Below are 20,689 nucleotides of genomic sequence, written 5' to 3'. Positions count from 1 at the left end.
CCAACGATGCTCATAGAAGAATCAGATGCTGATCTGCCACAAAACAAATATTCAGCATGCTGCCTGGTGCAATACAGGATATGAGGTAAGTAATGCAGAATAAGGAGGCAATGATAGAGGAGATAAAGTCCATGATAGAGGGGATGAAGTCCACAAACCAATGGAAAATATAAGAACTAATGGATGAGGTAACAGAAGTAAAACACAAGCTCACCAACCTCACCCACAGAGTAGAAGAAACAGAGAATCATCACCATCTTGAGGACAATCAGGCAGACTTCAACAAATGTGAAAAACAGTCAAACAGATAATAAAGGAGGCAGAAGAAAAACTGTGTGTGATTCTGGGTAAACTAAAGAAACAAATTCATAGACAGTCATATGGGTATAAGAAAGAGCTTTATATACAAGAGCAACTGTACATTAAGAAACATCCCCGCCCAGTCCAGATCAATTCTATAAGTCTGATATGAGCCCATATGTCCCATAATAATCTATAAGGTTCTCTTCAGACTCATGAAACACATGCAATGATGCCAAATGTAGGAAGATCACAGGTCAGTGGGTGGGAAGTCTTGTGAATCCAGTGGCGTTGTAAGCATCTCAGCACTGGCAGGGGTCTCCACGTGACTTCTCTGGCTCCAGAGGTCTGGCTCCATCAGCCTCTTTCCATGTGTCTTCTCCACAGGGATGTTTCGCAGGGAGTGATCAGAGAGACAGAGAGAGAATCTCCTGCTTCCAAGGAGGAATTTCCAGAGTTCCCAGAATCCTCACAAGGTCATGCCCACACAGAAGGTCATGCCTCATTGGCTATATTCTGATGGATAGGCAAGACTCCACCCCATACACTCTTAATTCTCAAATTGACTCAAATCCTCCAGATTATATAGTACCACAACCTGTGAACAATGACAGATTCTATGAAGAAGACCATATTCAATAATTGATCTACCTGAAGAAGACACAACGAAGAATCAGCAACTAAATTAGTGAGGGAATTTGATGGAAGCAAACTTCCCCACCTTAATGAAGGAGAATCTGAAATTCATACAGGAAACAGAGACCACACTAATTAGACTAAACTATAGGAATAACTCACCACGTCTCATAATAGTTAAAATATCCAACTTAGAGGGAAAAGAGAAAAATTTAAGAGTAGCAAGAAAAAAGAGGTGGTCACATACAATGGTGTTCAGACTTAGCAGATAGAATGAAGAAGAGGAGAGATTAGAGTAACAACTTCCAAAACCTGAAAAAAAAAAATGCAAATCTGAGAATCCTCTACCCTGCCAAACTATCTGTTGAGATAGAAAAACTCAAAGAATATGCCATAAGACATCCAACCTGTGGAAAATCCTTGGGAACTCACTGCCATAAGAAAACCAACATCCACCAAGCACAAGCAGGAGAGCATCATATAGTGCAACTCCAACCAGAAGTCAATGTGCCCAAAACAACTACCAAGATAACATTGTGTCAGAGGGAAAAGAAGCCAAGAATGAAGTCCCCCTCCCCCACCATAAACACAACACACTGATATTAAGGGAGATAGGAAAACACCCAACACAAAATGTATGAAATAACAGCAAGGAACCAACAGATGGTGGCAATAACACTGCATGTCAGCAGGATGAACTTCACCATTAAAAGACAAAGGTTAGCAGACTTGCTCAGAAAATATAACTCATCAATCTGTTGCCTGCAAGAGAAGATCACAGACAAAAATAGACTAAGACTAAAAGGCTGGCAGAAAATATACCTGCAAAACTGTAACTTTAAAAAAAGCAGGATTGCAATACTAATGTCCAACAAAGTTGACCCCAAGGTGAAAACCATAACAAGAGACAAGGATGGGCACTATATAATGCTCAAATAATCAGTAGATCAGGAACAACTGACCATCATAAATATACACGTACCTAACAAGTGACCTATAAAATTCATCAATCAAACTATTCAAAAGATGAGAAAAGAAATCAGTCTCAACAATCACATTAGGTGACTTTAATACACCATGATCAGAGATATATAGATCACTGGGAAAGAAGCTCAGCAAGGGGCTACAGGGCTAAACACGACAATTAGGCGACTTATCATCCAAATGCCAAAAAAAATCACATTCTTTTCAAATGCATGTGGCTCATTTTCAAAAATAGACCACATGCTGGGACACAAGTCAAGCCTGAATAAAATCAAACACAGAAATTACTCAGACTTCACTCTTGGACCACCATGCTGTAAAGCTGGTTTTCAACAGAAGGATGACCAGAAATAAAAGTGAAAACAATTGGAGGATGAATAATGATCCTCTGAGACATGAATGGGTACTGGCTCAGACTAGAGAAGAAATTATTAAGTTTCTAGAAACTAATTAAAATGAGAATACAATATGCCAAAAATTATGGGATACAGCAAAAGCAGTTATCAGAAGTTTGATAGCGATTAAAGCATATATGAAAAAGGAAGAGAGACATGCTTGACATGCTATCACAAAACCTTGAGCATCCAGATCAGAGTCAACAGAACAAACACTCCAATAGCAAAAGGAAAGAAGTAATAAAAATCAGGGTAGAGTTAAATGGGTTGGAAGACAAGAACATAGGGCAAAAAAATCAATGCAGCAAAAAGATGGTTCTTTGAAAGGATCAACATTATCAAGAGACCAATGGCAAGCCTAACCAAGGAAAGGAAGAAATGAGCATCAATATCCAGGATGAGGGATGAAACTGGGTAAATCACAATGGATGCCAATAACATTAAAAGGATAATCATAAAGCACTGTGAAAATGTGTGTTTTAAAGAATTCAACAATGTAGAAGACATGGACAAATACTTGAAAAAACAGTACCTTCCTAGATTACTACAGATAGAGATCAAGAAACTCAACAGACCCATAGCAAAAGAAGAAATAGATATGGTTATCAAGAAAGTACTAAAGAAAAAAGCTCCCGGATCAGATGGGTTCATAGGGGAAATTCTACCGAGCATTCAGAGAAGAGTTGACAACGATACTTTACAAATTATTCCAGAGCATACATAAAGATGGCCAACTCCCAAATTCATTCTATGATGCCAAGATAACTTTGATACCCAAACAGGGAAAGGATCCCACAGGAATAGAGAACTACAGACTGATATCTCTCATAAACATGGATGCAAAAATCCTTCACAAAATGTTGGATAAATCAAATAGAATACAAAAGTATATAAAACACATCTACCATTATGGTCATGTGGGATTCATTCCAGGGATGCAGAAATGGTTCAACATTTGAAAATCTGTCAAGATTATTTGCCACATTGATAAGAAAAAAGGATAAGAATTACAGGATAATATTGACAGATGCAGAAAAAGCATTTGCCAAGATCCAACACCCATTCCTAATTGAGACACTCAAGATAGGAATGGATGAAAAATTCCTCAAGCTATCTATGAAAAGCCAACAGCCAATATCATAGCTAATGGAGAAAAGACAAAAACAATCCTAACAACCTTCTTCAAAGTATTGGGGAAAGTGACCACCAATTTCATATGGAGAGGGAATAAGCCCAGAATTAGCAGAGAACTCCTCAAAAAGAAAGAGAAAGTCAGAGGGCTTGCTTTACCTGACTTTAACACCTACTACGCAGCCACTGTGGTCAAAACAACATGGTTCTGGAATAATGACAGATACTCAGACAAATGGAAAAGAACAGAAACCCCCGAAATAAAACCATCAGCATACAGACAACTGATCACTGACAAGGGTCCCAAAAGCATCAAGTGGGAGGCAGATGACCAATCTAACAAGTGGTGCTGGAAACAATGGATATCCACCAATAGAAAAATGAAATAAGACACCTTCTCCATGCACAAGAAAAATCTCAAGAGGAATTACAGACCTAGAAGTTTAATCCAAACTATCAGGACCATCAATGAAGGAATCAGGACAAACCTAAGAACCTTGGTACAGGGAATACATAGGCTAACTGCAATAAGGGAGGGTACACATACAAGCTGCAATTGACAAGTGGACATACTAAGGTCAAAATATTTGTGTGCATTGAAGGACTTCCCAAGAAAGTAACAAGAGAACCCACAGACTGGAAAAGGATTATTAGCCATGATACAAAAGACTTAAGGCTTATTAGTAAAATATACAATACCTTCCTAGCCTGTAAATGGAAGAAAACAGTTAACCCGTGTGGTAGTTACATAATCTGTTGTCAATTTGAGATGATTTAGACCGAAGGGGTGGGGTTTATCCTGTTAATCGGGTAGCAGCTTGATGACTTCATTTGGAGGTGCTAAGGAGATAAATAGCTTACTGGAAGTGGGACACATGCTCAGTCCCTTGGAGACTCTCTACTGACAAGGCTCACTCCCTGGGAGACATTGCAGCTAACAAGACACATGTAACTATGCTAGTGCCTTGATATGAAGGGGTCAAGTGGAGGCCCTTGTCAGAACTGAGATGCTTATGCCACAGGATACACAAGACTTCCAACCCTTTGGCCTGTGATCTTCCTGAATTCAGCATCATTGTATGAGTCTTGTGAATCTAAAGAGGAATTTATAGATTGGTATGGGACATATGGGCTAATATTGGATTTTTGGACTTAATCTGGACTGGGTAGGGATGTTTTCTTAATGTACAATTACTCTTTATAGAAAGCTCTTTCTTACATACATATGACTGTCTATGAATTTGTTTCTCTAGTCTACTAACACACCCCCTGAAGAGGTGTGCAAAAGACCTGAAGAGAAGTTTCACTAGGGAGGAATCCTGAATAAACAATAAATATATGAGAAAATGCTCCCAATCATAAGCCATCCGAGAAGTGCAAATTAAAACAACCATGAGATACCACCTAACAACCTTGAGGATAGCCCAAACCAGAAAATCTGAGAATAACAAATGTTGGAGGGGATGTGGCAAGATAGGAACTCTGTTCCACTGCTCAGGGTCATGTAGACATAAGCAGTCTCTGTGCAAAATGATCAGGGATGTTTAAAGCAAATGGAAATTGAGCTACCTTATGACCTAGCAATCCCTCTACTGGGCAAAAAACCAGAAGAGGTTATAAAGAGGTAAGAAATGGACCATGACCAGTTGTCTGCTCTCTAATGTTTATTGTGGTGCTCTTCACAATAGCAAAGAATTGGAAACAACCTAAATTTTCACCGATAGGCACATACACACAGTGGAGTACTATGCATCACTAAAAAGCACTGATGATCACATGAAGAACATTGTCTCATGGGAAAAGTTGGAGGAAACTATGCTTAGCCAAGTTAGACAGTCACAAAGGGTAAGTCCAATATGAGTCTACTGAGGTAAGTATAATCAGCACAGTAGTTATAGAAAAAAAGCCTCTTATCTCACACTATATAGGTTGAGATATAGGCAGTCGGATGGGAGCAGGCCAATCCCAAGGGTATACATGTCACTCCAACACAAACAAGGGGAAAGTAGTGGAAGGAGGGAGAAAATGAGGATGGGGGAGACAATGTCACTGGGGTAGCAGGGTCCGATCCCACTCAAAGGGAGGATATTGTCTATATCTCCAAAGAAATGGGATTGTGCATCCAGTCCCCACCATGGCGTGCCAAATCTTGAGAGCTATGTAACCACATGGAACAACTCATGAGCAGAGTGGGTTACAGGGCTGGCCCCAATCAGAGTCAAACTGATCCTCACCCTAGAAGTAGGTGCTGCAGAGAACAACACTAAACCTACAGGTTGAGGAGAGGAGCTGGCCTGCCTGTCACACCCACATGGAAGCAAACCAAGAAGGGCAAAGAGAGAGTGCGGGTCTACCCCATGTTGGCACACCATGCCCCGAGGACATCCCTGCATGAGGTGCTAAGGCACAGAGAGGACTGTAGGGCTAACAACAGCCTGAGACATGATCTCCCCTCACTGGAACATACCATGTGCCATAGAGGACAATACTGGGGACACCTGGCGTGGATTAAGTCCGATCGGAACGCCCCACTGTGGGGTAAACCAAGAAGGGAACATAATCGATCAGCAATGGGAGCAAAGAAAAACCACAAAGCTCATGAGTAGTCCCCAAAATAGACTTCAGGCTAGGAGAGTATATTAGTCTGGGTAGACTAGAGAAACAAATTCCTAGAAACTCATATGTGTCTAAGAGAAAGTTTTATAAAAGGATGATTTTACATTAAGAAAGCATCCCAACCCACTGTAGTCCATATACATAAGTCCAACATTAGCCCATATGTCCAATACCCATCTATAAGGTTCTTTTCAGACTCATGAAACAAATGCAATGATGCCAAATGCAGGAAGAACACAGGCCAGTGGGTGTTAAGCCTTTTGGATCCAGTGACGGTAGAAGCATCTTAGTGCTAGGAAAGGTCTCTACATGGCTTCTCTGGCTCCAGAGGTATGGTTGCATCAGGATGGGCTCAGGTGGCTTCTCCAACTCCCAGGGCATAGCACCATGTGTCTTGTGAGTAGAGTGAGAAGAGAGAGAGAGAAAAGTCTCCTGCCTCCAAGGAAGAAATACAGGATTTCCTAGCATTCTAAGGAGAAGGCCATGCCCACACAGCGGCCTCAGTGGCTATGATCTGATTGACAGGCTAGACTCCACTCCTACACTCTCAATCCTTAATTTGACAAACAATTATATAGCTACTACAAAGGGGCAGTTCCCAGAATCTCCCAGGACCTATGGGGAGATAGTCATAAAAGTCAGCGGACAGACCTGGAATTATGTATGCTTTTTCCCTTTTTTTTGGGGGGGGGTAGTTTTTATTAGTTTTTCTTTTCTCTTTTTATTCAATCTTTTGTTTCCTTTTTTGTTTTGTCTCCATTATTGTTGGTTTCTCTACCTATATAAGATAGGCATGGGAAGCAAGCGTGAGGAGAAAGCAATGGGACCGATGGTTCTGGAGGGACTTGTGGGGAGGAGGAGGCAGGGGTAGGGAGCAGTGAACAAACAACGCCATATGACCAGTCCCGCGGGTCATCAACAGTGTGGTTACCTGAAAGAGGGACTGGGAATGAAGATGGGCAAGCGACGTGGAGAATTGAGACAAGACAGGAGTCTGATCAAGTCTCATTTATTGAGCCGAGAGCAGAGGCGTAAATAGCCAGCGAAGGGCGGGCACCATTACGTCATATGGAAATAAGGTATAGCTGGGGTAGCCAATAGTCACGCACCTACCAAATAAGGAATAAATGGCAGGCGATTGTGCTCAAACAGGTCCACATGCTAATGAGGCATACCAGGTGCCTGGTGGAAGTGCTGCCAGGTGTGTGTTGTCCAATGAGCATAGCGGATCATTGAACACCAATCCTAGCAAAGGTCAAGTAACTAATGACTGCAGGGGAAACAAGGGCAGGAAGACCACTAGGCACAATTTATATGACAGAAAACCGAGAGTAAATACATAAAGGTTGTATATGGCTTTTGATCCAGGGCTGAGGGACATGCAGTTCCCTACAGCCATAGATATGAGAGCAACTAGAGAATTAAAATCAACAACAAGGTGGATGTAGAGATCCTGGGGGATTGGAGCAAATGCAATCTGAGAGGAGCTACTAAGAGGCAGAAGAAAGGTGAGCATGATGGTGGGATAGGAGGAAGGTAAAAGGAAACAAAGGAAAGATCTAGGAAGCAAAGCTATCGCTAGAGGTGTAAAGTAGGTGTGTGTATATATGTAATTATATTAATTTATAAAAATAGAGGTATTGGCCTTTGTACATATATTTATATGGCAATACATTAGGTAGTAGATGGACTTTGGTCCTTTGCTCAAGCCCTTTCTCAACACAAGAACCCTTTCTTCTAACAACCTGGCATTTTGTGATGCTCACCCTCCCAACACGATCACCAAAGTCAAAATGGGTGCACAAGCAAATGTAGTGAAGAAAACTGATGGTGCCTGACTATCAAATGATATAGCATCTTAAAGGCTTGACGCAATCTAGCAGAGAAACAATAAGCGCACATGGAAGATGCACACCAGTCTTGCAATTATGAGGTTTTGATGGGATCAGGAAACAGGCATTAGATGACCCAAAACAAACAAAAACTAACAAACAAAAAACATTTTGTTGGGGAGGTCGGGGGTGGGAAGCAGAGACCCCAAATCCATCTTTAGACAATGGGATATGCCATCACAGAATGGTTGCAAGGAAGGGATTCTCCAACCAGGGTGCGTAATAGTACAGACGAAACACATTAGTCCTCTGGCTCCTTGAGGCTTCCTCACTCCTCATTGTCATGACCTGCCTTTCACTTCTGGCTAGACCAGAGCCTCTACACTGGTACAGATATGAGCTCATGACAAACAGAATCCAGGTCAGATAACCCCCTCAGGAACCGAAATGGTAGTAGTGATATCAGGAATATAGGGAAAAGAGGTGGAAGGGAGGCGAGAGAGGAAGAACTGATCACAATGATTGACACATAACCAGCCTCCGCGCCTCAAGCAGGACCAACAACCAAAACATTGGAGGAAGGGAGACAGCAGACAGTATACGATATGAAAACAATAATAATTTATCATTTATCAAGGGGTTATGAGGTTGGAAGCCGGGGAGGAAGGGTAAAATGAAGAGTTGATACCAAGAGCTCAAATAGAAAGTAAATGTTTAGAAAATAATGATGGCAACATATGTACAAATGTGCTTGATGCAATTGATGTATGGATTGTTAGAAGAAGTGTAAGATCCCCCAATAAAATTGTCTTGGAAAAAATAATAATGGAGCAATGACTATAATAGATTAAAATGATAAATCTGACTTGAACCATTAAAATCTTGTCACTTGCTCTCCCCTCTGATACACTTTGTGCTTTGTCTGGTTTTCAGTATTTTCTCTCTCTGTGTGTTTGATTTCAGATTGGGTTTCATTTCTGTTGCATTTTGTCATTGTGGATAGCCTTCTTGAATCTTTGATACGTGTTATTCCATGTTTTTCAGTATATGAAACCCAGTACTGATGAACCTATAGACACAACAGCTAGAATAAGAGTTACTAGGGGTATAGTGTGGGAGGAGGGTGTGTTGGGGGCAAGAGGGAGCTGATATCAAGTAGTTCAAGAAGGAAGAAAATGTTTTAAAACTGATTTTGGTTGCAATTGTATAATACTGCTTGATGTGATTGTACTATGGAATGGTTTGATGTATGGATCAACTCCTGATAAAATGGCTTCAAAATAAAAACCCTACAAAAACAAAACAGAATAGCCCAACTGAATTTAATGACTAAAATCCAGTTACTCACACTATAGGGGAGATTTTATGTAAACAGCAAATATATAAAAATTTTTAAAGGGATCAGAGATTATTTATAGGTTTAGTATTAATGTAGCAGATGGACATTGGACCTCTATTCAAGTACTCTCTCAATGTAAGAATACTTTGTTCTATTAACCTGGTATTCCATGATGCTCACCTTCCTGATATGATTACTGAAGACAAATGCGAGCATAAGCAAATGTGGTAAAGAAAGCTGATGGTGCCTGGGTATCAAAAGATATAGCATTTGGGGTCTTAAAGGCTTGAAGATAAACAAGCAGCCATCTAGTTGAGAAGCAATCAAGCCCACATAGAAGAAGCACATCAGTCTGTCTGATCACGAGATGTTGATCAGTTATCAGGCATCAAAGACACAGAAAAAAATCATATCATTGTGAATGAGGAGGAGTGTGGAGTGGAGACTCAAGACCCATCTGTAAGCAACTGGATATCCCCTTACAGAAGGGTCATGGGGGTGGGGTGGGAGGGAGGAGGTGGGGAGACCAGCCAGTAAGGGTGCAGTACAGCATTGATTGGAATGTACAAATTTCCTCTAGTTCTTTAATGCTTCCTGCCCCCCACTATCATGACCCAAATTCTACCTTATATATTTGGTTAGACCAACGCATGTACATGGGTACAGAGAAGAACTTGAAATACAGGGAATCCAGGGCAGATAAACCCAACAGGACCAATATTGAGAGTAGCCCCAATGATCGATCTATAACTCCCTCCCAGGGGGATAGACAACAGAAAAGTGGGTGAAAGGAGACATCAATCAGTGTAATACATAAAAATAATAATAATTTATAAAATTTTGAGGGTTTATGAGGAAGGGAGGGGAAAATGAGAAACTGATGCCAAAGGCTGAAGTGGAAAGAAAATGTTTTGAAAATGATGATGGCAACAAATATACAAATTTGCTTGACACAATGTAAGGATGGATTGTGATAAGAGTTGTATGAGCCCCCAATCGAATGATTAAAAAACAAAAAAGGATCAGAGATGGGAAAAACTGGAAATTTAACCAGAGTACAGAGAATGAGAAAATCAGGGACATGTAGGACAAGGTAAGAGAGAACTAAAGTCTTCTCTCCACTTAAACATTATTGCATTTATAAAGAACATATTTGTCCCATCCCCAGAGAGCTAGAGACAGAAAAAGAACAGATGTCTGCTCTCTCGTGTTATTATAGCACAGTTCACAATAGCAAGAAGCTGGAAACAGCTCACATGCCCACCAGCAGAAGAATAGATAAAGAAATTCTGGTACATGCACATAATAGAATAATACTGTGCATCCCCAAAGAACAGCGATGAAACCAAGAAGCACTGCATGACCTAGATGGGCCTGGAAACCATTATGTTGAGTGAAGTGAGTCCATAAAATGGCAAATATTTTATGAGTCCACTACTGTGGAAGCTACATAATCCGTTGTCAATTTGAGACGTAAGACTGAAGGAGTGGAGTTTAGCCTGTCAGTCAGGTCACAGCTTGATGACCTCATTTGGAGGTGCTAAGGAGATCAATAACTCATTGGAGGCTGGACACACGCTCACTCTCTGAGAGGCATTACTGATGACAAACCTGATGGAGCTACACTGATGCAGCCAGAGCCCTGGGAGCTGGAGGAGCCACACGGAGACCCCTGCCAACGCTGAGATGCTTCTTCTCTCACTGGATCCATAAGACTTTCCACCCACTGGCCTGTGATCTTCCTGTACTTAGAGCCATTGTATGTGTTGGGTGGGTCTGAAGAGGAACTTACAGATTGGTATCAGACATATGGCCTAATATCGGATTTATGAACTTGATCTGGATTGGGCTATGATGTTTTCTTAATATACACTATGTAAAACTCTGTGGTAGTTACATAATCTGGTATCAATTTGAGGATTAAGAGTGAAGGGGTGGAGTTTAGCCTATCAATCAGATTTCTGCTTGATTACCTCATTTGGTGGCGCTAAGGAGATAGTTTGTTGGAGGCAGGATGCACGCTCAGCCCTAGGAGACAATACAGCTGACAAGACATATGAAACTATGCTAGTTCCCTGAACTGGAGGAGCCACATGAAGAACCCTGCCAGCACCGAGATGCTTACAGTGCCACTGGATCCACAAGACTTCGCACCGACTGGTCTGTGATCTTCCTGCACTTGGCATCATTGCATGCTTGATACTATGTTACTATTTGGACAATTTTGACCTAGTTTCTATCCAGCCCCTGGTGACCTAGGCTGCATGCTGTAAACAAGTGAGACTTTTGACTATGTCCTTTCAAGGTGCACAACACCCTTCATAGGTTATACCTGAAGGATCTGATTTGGAAACCCCACTGAATCAACTTGGCTTTACCTTAAACTCACCTGTACCAGATTTAAGAAACTGACATACTCCCGTTGGTCCTAAGGCTGAAAGACCTTACTGTGAGAAGCAAAGGACTGCAATTCCAAGGTTATTGAATTGGTTGTTGTTGGAATTCGGTCCAGATCTATTGCTTTGAGTGTGCCCAATAAATGATGGCCTAGGAAAACTATTTATTTACTATTTTATGCTCTTTTTGATTTTTTATGACATGTGTTAGTCTGACAGGCACAATTCTGCCTTTGTGAATGAATGTTATTAGAAGATTTGCCCTGTCTCCAACCCTTATTCATATAAATAGTGTCCAGTCACTTAAGAGTACAAGTCAATAATCCATGTATTGCAGTCTGAAGCTAGTCTATGTTTGTGTAATTTCCTTTTATCAACAGCATTTTAAGTTCCATACCATTGACTAAATTAGTAAAATTATCAAAAGAATTACCTATGCCTCTTGGGGATGGATAAAAAGTAATTTATGGCAGATACAATTCATTAAAATATAGCACTTTATCATTTAATCTCCCCTTTTGACCCATTTTAAAGTTGTTTCAGTTTTTAATATTTTCTGTTTCCTTTGATTGAGGTTTTCCCTCTGTTTTCTTTTGTAATCATTTTTGTTTGTTCTGTATGATTTTCAGTAAATGAAATCCAACAGATAGTAATTAGATTAATATTTAGCTAGGTGCTTGCCAGGGAAGCTTGGGGGGAAATGGGGTGCTAACATCTATGAGAATGAGAAAAGAAGAAAATGTTCTGAAATTGTGATGGTGATTGCACAACTCTTCTCAATATGACTAAAATATTAAATCGCTTGATACATGAATTATATGTCAATGAAACAGCAAACACACACACACATGGTCGACGTGTCTCATACTTAAAAAACAAAACAAAGGAATACAACCAGAATGCTCCTCAGGAGTGAGGATGGCATCCGTGGAACATGTCACCAGGAGAGAGGCCTTTAGGAAAGGTGGCCATGCTGGTGAAGCGCAGGCTCAGCAAACGCAGACCCGCTAGGAGATATACTGTGGCGGCACAAATAGGCTCACAGTTAGCAGTGATTGTGAGGATGGCGCAGGGCCAGGCGGGTTTTATGTTCCTGTAAGTAGTTTCACTATGAATTAAAAACAAAAACAATCATTTATTTGTTCACCCAAAATTTATTCGATACCTATTATGTTGAAACCATTCTGCCTGATTTTGGAGCAACAAAGATGAATTTAGTATCTTAAAGAACAATTGATATTATAAAACAATACTCCCTGGACCGTTAAATTACTCAGTTGAAAAGCATTGGAAATTTGCTTCACAGTTTCTTACTTCTTCTCCTAGAGAACAGCAAGCATGATTATTGTTGTGCAAACTGGCAGCAGTTCTGAGCTGCAATATTACCTCATTGTTGTGAACTTTGGCACAAGTTTCAACCTTCAGAGTTGCCCACGTGTCCCTGTAACAGGCAGGTGGCATTTGCTCTTATTGAAGTCACTTGGTTAACCAGATTGAAGTAGAACCAACATGTGCTGGGTCCTATAACCTTTCAGAAAACAGCTTTCCCCTTTCATCGCCATTTACTTAGGAGTTGGTGAGCAACTACCCAAGGATCTATTCTTATAATAATGAAGAAAATGTTCTTAAAAGATTGTGTGTGTGATTGTATATATCTTTTAAATGATTTTAAACCACTGAATTTCATAGCAATGTAGTATATGCCAATAAAACCATTTAAAAATAAACAAAGGAACCCAAAATAATAAAATAAAATTGAGTGGAAAAGGAAAATGACATAGTCTTGAAGAAACTGGTATTTAAAATGTAGTAGGGAGAGAGGGGAAAGGAACAGTTTCTAGTAGCAGAGGCAGATACAAGACATATCCTCTTGCAAGTAAATTTTCACTTTTTATGGTATTGTGTAGTTTTCTGGAAAATTGGCTTTTGTTTGTATATGAGGAAGGGTTGATGATATAGCAAAGTTGATTTCAATATAAATTCAATACCTGTAAGGTTTTGGAATAAAATCTTTCACTCCTACTTTCACTCAGCATTTCAAAGAAATAGTACCCATAGATTTCATCTACCTCTCTGCGATTGAATCAATTCTAACTCATAGCAACCCATAGAACTGCCCCTATGGGAAGAGAAGGCCCAATCTTTCAGCCCATGCATAGGTTTAGTACAGTGGAAACTAAGAATTAAATGTTGTAAAACATCTGGCAAAATGGTGAACTAGGAAGCCAAATTATAGAGCCTATCTACAACAAAGACACAAGAGACAAAATAAAACAGATAAGGTTGATAATCCTGGAACTCTGAGCTTTACATGAAAAGATAGAGAAGTTAGTTGAATACCAACTAGAAGAGCATGCTGAATAAAAGAGGAAAGGAAGGTTATAGGCAGGTAAATTGTCAGCTAGTCTAACAGAGTGGAGCCATCTAGAACTTTTTCAAGAAACATTTCATCAAGGTAGTGGTTTGCACGTGGACGGCTGGTGGGAACACAGTCACCATGCCAACATGCCCCAGTCATATCCATACTTCCTGCAGCTACACTCACTGGGCAAGGGCCATTACCTACTCTTGTTTGACCTGATTATCAACAGATAACTAACAACATAAACCTGTTCTCAACTGTGCTATACAGACAACAAAGAAGGGCACACACATTTATATTCTCTAATACATTTACCAGGAGGCAGGTGAGTAGCTAAGGCCTCATCAACCTATTAATTAAATACAAATGCCACAACACCACAATGTCTTAGAGCAGTGGTTCTCAAGCTTCCTTTAATACAGTTCCTTATGGTATGGAGACCCACCCCCAACCATAAAATTATGTTCATTGCCACTTCATAACTGTAATTTTGCTACTGTTTTGAATCAGACGATCCCTGTGAAAGGGTTATTTGATCCCCAAAGGGGTCATGACCCACAGGTTCAGAACCGCTATTTCAGTGACTGTCGACAATTCCCGTTCCCCCATACGAGAAACATGATCGAGTGACTCAAATAAGTGATCAATATACAGAGTCAGTGGAGCGTTTAAGAAATAAATAGCTTTTCTGATAAATCATTCAGAAGAATGGTGGGTAGACCCCTTTAATGAGTTGAAATGTAAATGAAGTAAAAGGAAACACAGAATTTTTTTTTATTAGCTTTCAAGAAAACATTACAAGGACAAACTGACAAAAAGCAATAGAATCTTGGAAACCAGCCAAAAACTGCCAATGGAAAATCAGAAGCTTAACACTAAGATTTCAGAAACAGGTTCGCCAGAAGTTAGCTAGCGCTTTCGCTGCAGTTCTGGACGCCAGTGGGCTGGGGAGAGGCACACCATGCCCTTGGCAAGAGATTTACTACGTCCATCTTTGGAGGGAGAAAAGAAAACGCATACAAAGAAGCGACTAGTTCAGAGCCCAAATTCTTACTTTATGGTTGTGAAATGTCCAGGTTGTTACAAGATTACCACCGTTTTCAGCCATGCCAGACAGTGGTTCTTTGTGTAGGTTGTTCAATAGTGTTGTGGCAGACAACAGGAGGAAAAGGCCAGCTTACAGAAGGCTGTTCATTTAGAAGAAAGGAACACTAATGTTCCACCAACGTCCTGAATTCCTGTTACATCGCAGAAAGCCTTCTCATCTCAGTAATGCTGGCTAATATACCAAGATAATGTAGTTATTTACTTTTTTACTCCCCCCAAAGTACAGGGCAGTGAACTCCTATTTTGGTGTCAGTTCTTTCAATAAAGTTTTGATTATGGATGAAAAAAATTTCAGAAACAGATAATACAATTGCAAATGAGTAGCACTGACTCAGTGGAAGGCCAAATTATTAAGGCTGATGACAAATTCCTCAATATTAACTTCTAGAGAAATAATAAATAAAAACATAACAGTAAAAAATCCATAGAAAATCTAAGAATTTTGTGCGATACCAACAACAGGAATAATTTGCATGTGATGCGAATTCCCTAACAGGAAAAATCAACAAAAAACACAGGGAAAACTGTCAAAGGCTGTTGAAAGAAAACTTCCTTAACATCCTGAAAGAAAAGACCATCTGGATTGACCCCCAAACAGAACAGACCCTGAGAGAGAAACCACCATAACAGATCATAGCCAACTTTCCAAAACTATAGACAAGAAAAGTATCCTAAAAGCAGATTGGAAAAAATTAAAAGTTACCCACTAAAGGGAACCAGTAAAACTAAGCTCTCATTTATCAAGAAAAAGTGTGCAGCCTAGAAGGCAATGGATGACATATTAAACTCCGAAAGAAAAAACAAAAAGCGACAACTAAGAATCATATCTACAGCAACATTTTCCCCTGAATACAAGGATGAAATAAGGGCATTTCGCAATAAGAAGAAAATGAAGGAATTTGTAAAAACCAGTGCAATATACATATAACACTATGGGATGTTCTTTGGACAGAGAAATAACTTGAGATGACAAGAACCAGAGATTTACATACATGACAACACCCCTCATACGTCAACCCAAATGGAGAAATATCGTAAGTATGACAACCCTACAAGATTGAAAATAGGAAATCAAAGATACATTTCCAGCAAATACAGCTAAAGAGTAAATAGTGGAGATAACGTTGTTATAGAACTTTCAAACAAAGAGGAAAGCAAGTAGATTTCAAGAGGGAACATACTGTTTTAAATTTGGGAAGGAACCATTAATTTACAGGGTACTCTTAAAGAAAATCAATAAGCCTCATCAAAATAAAGAAGAAGAAAATCATTAATATTTAGTAAACACAAACAATAGGAGGAAAATAGTGACAAGAAAATACACTAACAAAATGAACTCAACTAAGAAAATAATGCAGTGAAAAGAAACCAGACCACCAAACAAACACACACACAAGCAAGAATTCTCCTCCACCAAGAGCAATAATAAAAAAATACAGCAGGATCACAGCAATAAATTCATATAAACAATCACATTTATCAATAAACACCCCGAATGCAAGTGGGTTAAATGCACCAGGCAAGAGACAGAGAATATCAGAATAGATAAACAGAGCCATTCGATAAGCTCTCTATAAGAGATACACCTTTGTATGTAAAGTTTAGATGCAAAACTAAAAATAGGCTCAAAATCAAAGAATGGAAAATCTGTATAAAAATAATAGCAATTAAAAAAGAGCAGGGGTGGCAATATAAATATCTGATAAAATGAATGTATAGAATAAGTAAATGTAAAAGTATAGAAACTATCAATAAAAACGAGGGTGACATTTAGGGGTCCTGACAAATGGCATAAATGCACTATCAAACATAATGAAAACCATATACAGTTTTTTACATGCTTAAGGCAAACTAGATGATGGGGACATCCTACTTATAAGACACTCATGTGTATGAAAAGATCTCACCAAGAGAGTGAAAACAGAAGCCCAGACTGGGAACAAAATGTTAGCCACAATATATTAAGTAACAGACTAATCTCTAAAAATTATGGGAAACTTCAGTATCTCAAATGAAAATGATAAATAACCTACCGTATATACTCTAATATAAGCCGACCCGAGTATAAGCCGAGGCACCTAATTATTACCCGGGAAACCAGAAAAACTGATTGACTCGAGTATAAGCCTAGGGTGGGAAATATGCAGGATGTGAATTAACACAGAGACCAGAGGGGAGAGACGGAGTACAGCCACAGACACATCCTTACCAGTTCACCTACTGGCCCTACACTACGGGTGCTTCTGCGAAATGGAGCCATCCATGTCATAGGGCGGCTCTGATTGGTTAGATGTGAGCAAACAAACATTCAAAGCCCTGCAGTGTCAGCGGGGCTTTGAATGAACAGCGGACGAACGGCAATCACCTGCGAGATGTTACATTTTTTTGTGCTGAAAAACTCGGCTTATACACGAGTAAATACGGTAATTTAAAAATCGACAGAATACATGAACAGACAGTTCACAAAAAGACATCGAAACATCAACAAACATGAAGAAATGGTGGCGACCATTAGCTATTTGAGAGATGCAAATCAAAACAACAAGATATCGCCTCACACCAGCATTAATAGCAAAGTAAAACCAAAACCAAACCAGAAACAATGAGCGCTGGCAAGGGTGCAGAAAGACTAAGAGAAGGTATTACTGAGACAGCTACTGTTGATGAGACAGGTTTAAACACACTTTGCTCGGAGTAAACATATGCCTTTACGCTCGTATGTAAGTGTTATCCAACTCGAATTCTGTGACATCATATCACATTGGTAACTAGAAACTGTCCATCCTGGGAGTCTTCATCACAGAGAGGAGCCGTTCTTAGAAACCAGGCACTTGTTTTTCTTTTTAAAAAGGATAGCTACTTAACATTTAATAGGGTCCCTGGTGGTGGGCTGCTAACCTTAACGTCAGAAGGTCCAAGTCACTAACCACCCTTCAAAAGGAAGGCTTTCTGTTCCTATCAAGATTTACAGCCCAGAAACTTGATTAAACAATTCACTCTTTTCTACTCAGGGTCACTGTGAGTCGCCATTGACTTGAAGGCAGTGTTTTTTATTGTTTGTTTGCTTAGGGTCTCTGTATGGTGCAAATAGGTAGGTCCAGCACTAATCTAAGATTTGCCAGTTGAAACCCACCTAGTGCGCAGCACTCTGGAAGAAAGTGGCGGGGATCTGCTTCTGTACGAAGACCACAACCAGGAAAACCCTATGGAGCAGCTCTACTTTATGACAGATGAAGTCACCATGAACTGCAATCTGTTCAATGGCATGAACTACTAAAATCAGTTGATTTTAGTGGAGAGAGTAGCCCTAAATTAGGAACAAGAAGGCAGCATATTTGAATGAATGAGTTAGCTAGACAAGGTGGAGAGCTCTTTCCTATTTATTGAGTAGCAAATGAAGGGAGGTAATTTCCCTAGGATAAGGATGAGAAAGAAAGTGTTGGAAGTTTGAGGTGAGAGATTGTGAGGGAGTGAATAAATTGATGAGAAAAAATGGCATGCTTTGCCTGACACCATTAAAGGGCCTCTTGAGGTTCGTGGTTATGCTTTTACAAAGAACCTGACACCTTGGGTGTACATTTCCTCTTGTGTCTTTCAGCGGCTTAGGTGAGGCAATGAGAACACACCTAGAGCTGGATCTATCCAAGACGAGGGTTGCCTGGTTCAATATGACTTTGTGTGGGAGGGCAAGGGAGATGATGAGATTATAAAGGTAAAAGTCACAACCCAGAGAAACCTTTCTTATCTGCCCTTGATAAAATCATGCCCTGCTCCCTTAACTCATTACTGTGTTTATTCTCCCCCTCCTTTTTTATATGGGGTATTAAATCATCTGACTCCTTCAGCCTTGGAGAACAGGGACCCTGCTTTATTCAAGGTCGAATCTGCAGATCCTACCACAGGGGCAGACATAGTAAGACCAAACTAAACCAAACCAAACCAAACCACAAAACCAAACTTACTGCCATGAAGTTGATGTTCATGCATGTGCACTAGCAAGCTAGTTCTTAACACCAATGCTTTTGAATAAAAAGTATTCAAATCCTTTTCGTATAACTTTACCATGTGGCCTTTAACCTTCAATAAGCAAAGGCTAGATAGGGTTTAATTTCTCTAACCAGGTGGATGCACTAAACCACGTTTTTAGAATTTCTTGGACACCCCTTGTATATGGTGACATTTTACCATCCTTGACACCCTACTTCACCCGTAGAGGCAGCGACAGTCTAAGCAGCACTGAGGGGACAGTTAGCTTACAGCTCCTGAACTTTGAGGGTCGGTAGTTTACATATATATTAGTTTCAGTGCTGCCAGCAGCAGCTTAGGACTTATCCTGGGGCCTCAGGAGAGGCGATGACATTTAAGAAGAACAAGGCTCGACATCCAAGGATCCCGGGAAGAGTGTCTCCTGTCTCAGGCAGGGAAACTTCAGTGTGCAGCGAGGCCGTGGCCAGGAGGGGTTGCGGGCACATCTTGCTCTCAGAGCCCCGCCAGCCCTGGGTGCGCTTCCGCCCCACCAGGGAGCCGGCGCCGCTTCCGGCCCGCAGTCCTGCAAGTGCAAAGGGGAAGCAGGGTGGGGGCGGGACCAACGGGTTGACTCTTCAAGGGCACAATAAAGTTTCCAAAGTTTGAAAAGTGGAACAAGCCCCGCCCCTTGGGCTGTCCGGGCGTGGACGCCTGCGGGGCCCTGGGCAGCGCTCGGGGCTCTGCGCTCGCCGAGGAGGCGGGGCTCGCGCGGGCATGGGGGTCACGGTGGACGTGCACCAGGTGTACAAGTACCCCTTCGAGCAAGTGGTGTCCAGCTTCCTCCGAAAGGTACCCCCCGCCTCTCCCCCCCGCCCACGGTCCCGCTGGCCCGCGCCCCCCGCCGCCTGCTTCCCCAGCCTCTGTCCGCGCGGAAATCGCTGCCTGCACGCGCCCCTCCCCGCGCTCAGTTCGCTTTAGGACGCACGGGTCGGTGGGGGAAGTGGGATTCCTCGAAAGCGCTCCGTCGGGAATGCCCGTGCTTGACATCACGTCCACATCTGGCCCAGCCCAAGGGAGTGGTTTTGCAGGAGCGTCGGGGCGGGGGGCGGGGGGCAAGCGAGGAGCGGCACGCTCTAAGCCTTTGGGAGGGTCTTTCCAGTGCGCGTTAGCCCCCTTCTACTCTGGTGCAGGCCATTGGAGCCGTCATCCTCGTTGATGCAGCTTTGTCCTTCCACTGTTTCAACAACTTCTCTTTCGTTAAACTACCGTGGGACTTGGTCCTTCAGTTGGGTCATCTGTGAAATGAAGGGAATAATAATAATAGCAACTCTTAAGGTGCCTGTGAGGATTCAAGTGACATCATTCATGTGCAGGTTCTGACTGATGGAAGCTAGGAAGGGTTGTGAACGATTACTGTTGTTCCTCTCGATACCAACGCCCTGCTTCAATATTCATTATGTTTTCTTTCTCCCCTCAACCCCAAGGTCTGCGTCTGGGACGGTGGTTTGTGGCTCTGTCCTCGCTGTAGCTGTGTTTGAGCCCATTGTTGTAGCCACTATGTTAGTTCGTGGCAGTGGGGCTTCCTCTTTTGCATGGACACAGTTCTTTAACCAAGCATGTCCTTC

The 20,689-nt window shown here is 41.2% G+C and overlaps 1 protein-coding gene across 2 annotated transcripts in view; it reads left to right on the top strand.

Moving 5' to 3' along the window:
* Positions 1-19,734: 19,734 nt before the first annotated feature.
* Positions 19,735-20,689, top strand: part of PRELID2 (PRELI domain containing 2) — a 98,502-nt gene continuing 97,547 nt past the window's right edge. Inside the window, exon 1 of one of the 2 annotated variants that reach the window (XM_075541763.1) lies at positions 19,735-19,913. In XM_075541763.1, the coding sequence (XP_075397878.1) occupies positions 19,839-19,913 (75 nt within the window). In that variant the 5' untranslated portion in view covers positions 19,735-19,838. The remainder of the gene's footprint in view (positions 19,914-20,689) is intronic. The other variant, XM_075541764.1, reaches the window with a different exon arrangement.

The sequence above is a fragment of the Tenrec ecaudatus genome, chromosome 2, assembly GCF_050624435.1.
Source record: "Tenrec ecaudatus isolate mTenEca1 chromosome 2, mTenEca1.hap1, whole genome shotgun sequence".
Lineage (NCBI taxonomy): Eukaryota > Metazoa > Chordata > Mammalia > Afrosoricida > Tenrecidae > Tenrec > Tenrec ecaudatus.
This window is presented reverse-complemented; position numbering and strand designations above follow the sequence as displayed.